Source organism: Oncorhynchus tshawytscha, unplaced genomic scaffold (genome assembly GCF_018296145.1).
Source record: "Oncorhynchus tshawytscha isolate Ot180627B unplaced genomic scaffold, Otsh_v2.0 Un_contig_956_pilon_pilon, whole genome shotgun sequence".
NCBI classification, from domain to species: domain Eukaryota; kingdom Metazoa; phylum Chordata; class Actinopteri; order Salmoniformes; family Salmonidae; genus Oncorhynchus; species Oncorhynchus tshawytscha.
Genome location: NW_024609753.1, coordinates 59,047 through 67,399, shown reverse-complemented (window position 1 = coordinate 67,399; position 8,353 = coordinate 59,047). Strand labels below are relative to the sequence as shown.

The 8,353-nt window shown below is 45.2% G+C and overlaps 1 protein-coding gene across 1 annotated transcript; it reads left to right on the top strand.

The window, feature by feature from the left end:
* The first annotated feature begins 326 nt into the window (after positions 1 to 326).
* Positions 327 to 4,442, top strand: cldnk (claudin k). The gene is made up of 2 exons (XM_024408170.2): positions 327 to 1,420; positions 3,171 to 4,442. Exon 2 carries the CDS (start codon positions 3,470 to 3,472, stop codon positions 4,112 to 4,114), a length of 645 nt encoding a protein of 214 aa, XP_024263938.1. The 5' UTR covers positions 327 to 1,420; positions 3,171 to 3,469; the 3' UTR covers positions 4,115 to 4,442.
* The last annotated feature ends 3,911 nt before the right edge of the window (positions 4,443 to 8,353 follow it).

Below are 8,353 nucleotides of genomic sequence, written 5' to 3'. Positions count from 1 at the left end.
GGTGAACTGCCCCTCCTTGCCTTCAGGCTCAAACCCTACACCCCAACCTCCCGTGTGGCGCAGCGGTCTAAGGCATTGCATCTCAGTGCTAGAGGCATCACTACAGACCCTGGTTTGATTCCAGGCTGTATCACAACCGGCCGTGATTGTCTCACCATCGTCCGGGTTAGGGTTTGGTTAAATAAAAAACCCTGAGTACTCCGTTCTGGTGTCTTGGTCCTCCCACCCCTAGGGGAGGGCAGCTCCCACTCAGCCCAGTCAAAGCTCTTCTCTGTCCTGGCACCCCAATGGTGGAACGAGCTTCCCCATGAAGCTAGGACAGCAGAGTCCCTGTCCATCTTCTGAAAATGTGTGTACCTCTTCAAAGAGTATCTTAAATAAGACATCCCAGTCTTATTTCCCCTCCAACTTAAATTATACTTGTCTTTTCCTACAAGCACTGACCTTGCTGATAACTACTTCATTGAGTTGAGTGTCTCACCTTGCTATTTTAAGATGAATGCACTGACTGTAAGTCACTCTGGATAAGAGCGTCTGGTAAATTACTTAAATATAAATCGTAGAAAAAGTTTTATTTCGATCCCTGTCTGTTCTCCCAGTACTTCCTGTTTCTTTCCTTGGTTAGTTGAATTCTCGTCGTTGATCAGCATGGTTAACGGGTTGATGGTTGGTTACCACAGCTACAACGGTCCTTTCGTAGCTCCCAAAGGTCAAGTTAAAGGCAGGTCTTTAGGAGACAGGAGACATGTGAACAGGAGGTAGAATAAAGGGAGAGAACTGAACTAGAGCCCTCTGTGACCCGCCTCAGTCACCAACTTCAGTTGAACACATAAAACATTAGAAACAGGGAGATGAAAAGAATGGAGCACATCAAAGAACAAGAGGCGAAAAGATGAAAAAGAAGACAGAATGGGTTGTTGGCCTGGATGGATGGAGGAATGAATGGATGATGGTGTGGGGGTGTCGGAGAGAGAGAACAGCAGTGGAGAACAGAGTGTCATTGTACTTGAACACCAGGCACTGGGAGACACACAAACACGGCTACACACACTGTCACACACGCTTACACAGACACACTGACAGACACACAAGTGTATGCTTCTACCCACTGCCACACAGACTTGCGCTAGCTGGCATCTCAGAGGGCAGCCCTCTCGCCAGTCCTGTCCTGTCCTGGGTGTTGAAGCTCGCTGGATGTTGAAGCTCTTCACCCCCTCTGCAAAAGCCAACCTGACCTCTCAGGTCCTCGTTAGTACCTGTGGACTGAGCTGAACCTTCAAGACCCCTGTCTCTGCCTCCCCCTGAACCAGCCAACCGGTTACCTACATCCACCTCTGACCTATACAACCACAGCTCCACAGGACTGCTGAAGAACACGCTGCTTGGAAGAGGAGAGGAGATCCATCACACTACATCTGAGGTGACTAATGTACTCTAATGTATTGTTTGTGTATTGAAAATACTACGGCGTTAGTACAGTCAACAAAAACATTGTGGTATTGAAACATTCCACCTCAAGGTTAAGAAGGTGTTCCGTAGCTTGTTGGACCTGTCTGTGTCAGGATCTCACTGTCTATCATACTAATCTGTTTATTCTCTTTTAGGATCTCACTGTCTATTATACTAATGTGTTTATTCTCTTTTAGGATCTCACTGTCTATTATACTAATGTGTTTATTCTCTTTTGAGATCTCACTCTATTATATTAATGTGTTTCTTGTCTTTTATCATTAGTATGATACTGTAATTTATAAACTGGGCGGTTCAAGCCCTGAATGTTGATTGGCTGAGAGCCGTGGTATACCGTACACCACGGGTACAACAAATCATTTCTTTCTACTGCTCTATTTACGTTGGTAACCAGTTTATAATAGCAATAAGGCACCTCGGGGGTGTGTGGCATATGGTCAATATACCATGACTAAGGGCTGTAATCCAGGCACTCTGCGTTGCGTCGTGCCTAAGAACAGCCCTTAGCTGTGGTATATTGGCCATATACCACACCCCCCCAGGCCTTATTGCTTAAGTATCTGATGCCTTTTCTTTTTTTAACCAATGTGGCATGAACCTAGAGAGGGGAAACTAAAGATAAAGGTCCCCTGTTAGACAATATTTTAATCATAGTCTTATTTCATCACCCCACTGGGCACAGACGTCAGTTCAATGTCAAGTTTTGGATTTACATTTGGTTGAGTTGTCAACTAACCGTGAATTCAACTTGAAATGAACAACACATGTCACCATGTCATTGGATTTAGGTTCAAAGTTAGGTGGAAAAAAAGACTAAATGTCCTAAACGTTCATGACTTTTTGATCCGATAAGTTTTCCACGTTGATTCAACGTCGTCACGTAGATTTTTTGTTGTTGTTGAAACGACGTGGAAACAACGTGGAAACAACGATGATTCAACCAATTTTTGCCCAGCGGGTTAACCTCTATCAATTGTGCCGATACAAGTAGTGATTGATCAGTCTATTGTATCAGTCCAGCTGTTATTTCTCCCTGTGTAATTAAGACGGACCAGAACAGAGTTAAACCGAGCTGGGTCCTCAGTCAACAGAGCCTGGGCCCACTGTACCAGTCCTGTATGAAAGCCCTGCTGTGTTCCGATCCTCCTCATGTTTTCCTGAGATAACCCAGTGTTCTGGCCAGGCAGGCGTAGCAGCTCGTAGCTCCAACACCCACAGTAGGACAGTCAATGGAAACCGTTCTCTCTCTGCTTATTCGGGTCCACACTGGAATCCAGTCACTCTCAGGCCCTCCCCCCTGCCTGTTTACAAATAGTTATGATAAACATTAGTTACAGTAGCTAAACACTGGGATTATTTGGACTTTTAAATGTTTATGAATGCTATGCTAATCTGTGTAGGATTCAATAGACTGGGTGAATGGTACTTATGACTGACAACACAGCTCTTAGCTCCCTCAGTAGATGCCTACTGGAGAACTTTTATTTATATTGCTTTGAATCTTTTTAATGAATTTATCTTATTAACACTTTGTTCTAGCTAGCTATTTGTGTAGGTAGCTATCAAGTAAACACAATGATTCATGATCTGATTTGCTATTATTCTGGTGATTTAGAAGTTCATTTGCATAAGTGCAGTTCAGAAATGTCCTCAACTGGATCACTATACTAACCACTGCTTTTATTTCATCTGGTTGTTAGGACGTTCGGCCTCGTCTGTCCCCAGTTGGTCTCCACATCAACCAGAGAGAAGGAGAGGGTCAAGAAGAAGAAGAAGAAGAGGAGGAAGACATCTGTTTTTCAAGATTTCGGGGGTGCATAGACTTTCCACGGCTTGGGACTATTTTAGTGAGACAAAGAGAAAGGACTTTAACATCCCAGTAACAACCAACGTGGTACAAATACTTACGAAAATCCAGCCAAATACCGGTAGACATCGTCAACCGTCACCACAACCGTTACTACTGCCACAACAACAACAACAGCCTGACACCTTAATCATGGCGACCACCGGCATGCAGCTCCTGGGCCTGATCTTGTCTCTGGTTGGCTGGGTGGGCGGCTTCCTGGTATGCTCTGTTCCGTTGTGGCGCGTCACCGCCTTCATCGGCAACAACATCGTGACGGCTCAGATTATCTGGGAGGGGCTGTGGATGACCTGCATCGTCCAATCAACGGGCCAGATCCAGTGCAAGGTGTACGACAGTCTCTTGGCCCTGCCCAGCGACATGCAGGCGGCCCGGGGCCTCACCGTGCTCTCCGTCCTCCTCTGTGGCCTGGCCCTGGCTTTAGGTGTGGTGGGGGTAAAGTGCACCAAGTGTATTGGTCAGAATAGTCTGAAGGCTCGTATTGCAAGGATCTCCGGCTTTCTGTTCGGCATCGCTGGGTTTCTCTACCTGGTTCCTATCTGCTGGACGGCCCACTCCATTATCAGGGACTTCTATGATCCCCACGTGGCCGCGCCGCACAAGAGAGAGCTAGGCCCCGCCCTATACCTGGGCTGGGGGGCGTCGGCCTTGCTCCTGATTGGTGGGTCGCTGCTGTATGCCGGGTCGAGTCCTCCCGGCATCCCCGGGTCTCCGACCTTCAGCAGCGACAGCAGCCCCCGTAGAGGACCTGCTGCTCAGGTCAAAGGTTACGTCTGATCGGAATGCCACAAAACCCCATGATTCTATGATTCCATGATTCCGAGATTCTATGATTCCATGATTCCACCCAGACAACATGAAAAACCCTCCTCTCTTAGTATTTATACTTTTTAATACTTTGGAATGTTAATGTTATTATTATTCGGTGGTGCTTTTTCTCATTCTTTTAAAAGATGCACTAGGAGGTTATGAAGGGAATTGTGAAATCATTTTGTTATTTCATGTGTCCCTGTTGTCCTCCGATAACCCTATTGTCTGTCAGTCTGTCTGTCTGTCAGTGTAAAACCCAATAAAATCATCAGTCTTTCAATTCCTCTCTGGGAAACTCCTCTGTGTGAATTCATCTATTCTAGGATACAGTAGCCTATATTCGCTTCAAACCAAAGGATTAGGATGGTCACCAAGAGTAAATGTCTTGGCATTGTAGTGGGCCAACGGAACATGTTGTCATGTCGTCACCATTGTGACCTGTGAGTGGTGGTGCAGATTGGAACGGAACAATAGAACAATGGGGAACTGTGTGTGTGTGTACGTCTGTGAGTGTGTGGTGTAGCGCTGATGGAGAGAGCACCAGCCAAGGGCCTTTTTCCCAACCAGCTACCACTCATCCTCCATCTCCCATCAGTTCATCACTACAGACTGTACAGTTATCTCCATGTTTCAATGTCTCCAGTCCAGTCTAGATATCAAAACCGGGCTCCTGTCCTCAGTTCTTAGGGGACACTGCCCGCGTCCCAAATACCACCCTATTCCCTATACAGTTCGATGCTTTTGATGAAAGCATAAAGCTCTGATTTAAAACTAGTGCACTACAATGAGCTCTGATCAAACAAACTATTCCCTATACAGTTCGATGCTTTTGATGGAACCATAGAGCTCTGGTTTAAAACTAGTGCACTACAATGGGCTCTGATCAAACAAAGTGCACTATATAGGGAATAGGGTTCAATTTAATTTAAGACTCAGTCTCCAGTCCGTCCAGTCCAGCAGAACCAGACTCCTCACAAATGATTGGCTGACAATGATATCATCAGGTGATGATGTCATTGCATCGTTCCCATACACCGTACGACAGGGTTCGTCAACTAGGTTTTTGCCTCTGGGCCCAAAAGGTTTTCAGAGCTAATAGTTGGCGGGCCGGAACACAATTAGCATACAATAGGAGCAAAGTTAATAGAGGCATACAGTACAAATGGAACAACATTCTTTTTGAACACATGATTCATACGTAATACATTTAATGACAATAACATAATCATTTTGAATGGATTAAAACTCATAAAATCACCAATGTCTTCTTTATTCAGTTATTATTGTTGTGTATGTCTCTGTGTGTTGATTGGCAGGGGAAAAACAGCTCTAGAATAGTCTACTGGAGGCTACGCTAGTTTGATTTACGTCAACATTCCTTCAGAACAATTACCTTCCCATATACTGGAAGATCTGATGTCAAATCTCCACTGTTGATTGAGTACATTAGAAGAAATGACAAACATCTCTCCAATCAAACGGTAAGTGTGTGTGTGTGTGTGTGTGTGTGTTTTGTCAAAGCATGTCATGTGGGATGTATTGAGCGCCAGTAATAACTATTGTATTCATGAGACATAGTTGACATCCTTCAGATTCTACAGTTGCAGTGCTGTTATAGCTACTTTAATTATGATAAGTCATTTCATAAGATCTATCCATCTAATAAATATGACAACCCACATCACCGGCAGGAATAATGATTATCAATGTATCATATATAAATGCAGATTTCATTAACTGTACAGCAGTAGATAAGGATCACAGTGCATGGCATGTAGCATCTTAGTGTAGGTATATAAATAAATCAAGTCACATATTTTAAACACACACATTCTACTTTTAATTCAAGTAGATTTTCTGCACACAAAATGGTATCCATCTCATTAAATTAAACATGTTGTCATCTGCTAGAAGCAGTTGTTTATACATCGTCTTGTTTCTTTGACTGGTGGGTGGTGAGGAAGCTCCTGGCAGCTCGTCTCTCTCTGTGTCCAGCTCTACCAGCTATCAGTAGACACTAGTAGACAGTCTTCCTCTCTCTCTGTGTCCAGCTCTACCAGCTATCAGTAGACACTAGTAGACAGTCTTCCTCTCTCTCTGTGTCCAGCTCTACCAGCTATCAGTAGACACTAGTAGACAGTCTTCCTCTCTCTCTGTGTCCAGCTAGACAGTCTTCCTCTCTCTCTGTGTCCAGCTCTACCAGCTATCAGTAGACACTAGTAGACAGTCTTCCTCTCTCTCTGTGTCCAGCTCTACCAGCTATCAGTAGACACTAGTAGACAGTCTTCCTCTCTCTCTGTGTCCAGCTCTACCAGCTAGCTCAGCTAGAGACACTAGTAGACAGTCTTCCTCTCTCTCTGTGTCCAGCTCTACCAGCTAACAGTAGACACTAGTAGACAGTCTTCCTCTCTCTGTGTCCAGCTCTACCAGCTATCAGTAGACACTAGTAGACAGTCTTCCTCTCTCTCTGTGTCCAGCTCTACCAGCTATCAGTAGACACTAGTAGACAGTCTTCCTCTCTCTCTGTGTCCAGCTCTACCAGCTAACAGTAGACACTAGTAGACAGTCTTCCTCTCTCTCTGTGTCCAGCTCTACCAGCTATCAGTAGACACTAGTAGACAGTCTTCCTCTCTCTCTGTGTCCAGCTCTACCAGCTATCAGTAGACACTAGTAGACAGTCTTCCTCTCTCTCTGTGTCCAGCTCTACCAGCTAACAGTAGAGACACTAGTAGACAGTCTTCCTCTCTCTCTGTGTCCAGCTAACAGTAGACACTACCAGCTAGCTCAGTAGACACTAGTAGACAGTCTTCCTCTCTCTCTGTGTCCAGCTCTACCAGCTAGTAGACAGTCTTCCTCTCTCTCTGTGTCCAGCTCTACCAGCTATCAGTAGAGACTAGTAGACAGTCTTCCTCTCTCTCTGTGTCCAGCTCTACCAGCTATCAGTAGAGACTAGTAGACAGTCTTCCTCTCTCTCTGTGTCCAGCTCTACCAGCTATCAGTAGAGACTAGTAGACAGTCTTCCTCTCTCTCTGTGTCCAGCTCTACCAGCTATCAGTAGAGACTAGTAGACAGTCTTCCTCTCTCTCTGTGTCCAGCCCTACCAGCTAACAGTAGACACTAGTAGACAGTCTTCCTCTCTCTCTGTGTCCAGCCCTACCAGCTAACAGTAGAGACTAGTAGACAGTCTTCCTCTCTCTCTGTGTCCAGCCCTACCAGTTAACAGTAGAGACTAGTAGAGATAGAGACACAATGTCACTGTATGGAGCATCAGCAGCACAGCCACAACAATGGCCTCCAGTGTTGTGAGTGCCAGGTAGTGACTCATACATAGAAATATAATCCACAGAAAAGGTCTTGGAACCTCTAACCCTGGAAATTTGACTGGTATATGGATGGGTACACTCACATTGGCTGTCAGTCCACCCATAATGCCATCATTGACTTGAATGGGGTGGGTCGTTCTATGCATTCTGCTTCTATGTACTCATCTATGACCTAAGTAAACCTATGTATACCAGTGTAGGGAGGAGGAGAGTGTGATGAAATACAGCAAGGCAGTTCCTATTATTCCTCATAACAATGTGATGGAATGGATAGATGGCTGGATAGGGCCTGATCACACTTGATGACGTAGGCCTATACCACAGGAGGCTGCTGACAGAAGGATGGCTCATAATAATGGCCGTGATTGAGCACATGGGAACCATGTGTTCTATGTATGTGCTACCCGTCCACCCCAACTAAAGTGCCACCAACCTCCTGTGGCCTAGACACATAGAAGGCTGCAGCTCCACCACCCACCAACACTTAACGATCCCTCTCTTCTCTTGAACAATTTCATGTCGATTAAATTGGCTCACACAGGTAGACTGTGAATGGGCCTCCGATTTGTTCTCCAATTTAAATGTCTCCCTGTATTTCACTTGATCAAACTGAGTAGAATTTAGGCGAACCAACTGATCAGAAAACCGCCATTGGTGAGGATTTATTGAGTACCCAGTAAAGGCTAGCTTGTTGCACCGTCATTAAAAAATATTCCTCTGTCAAACGTAATGTTATGGGACCCATGTCCACTTGAATGAACTGTACACAACCAAGTCCCCCTGTACAATCCCCTCTTCAGACTCTAGGGGGCAACGTCACAATACCTTTTGGAATAGAACCACAGAGTTTCTAAACCCGAAACCGGAAGTAGGAAGTAGCAAA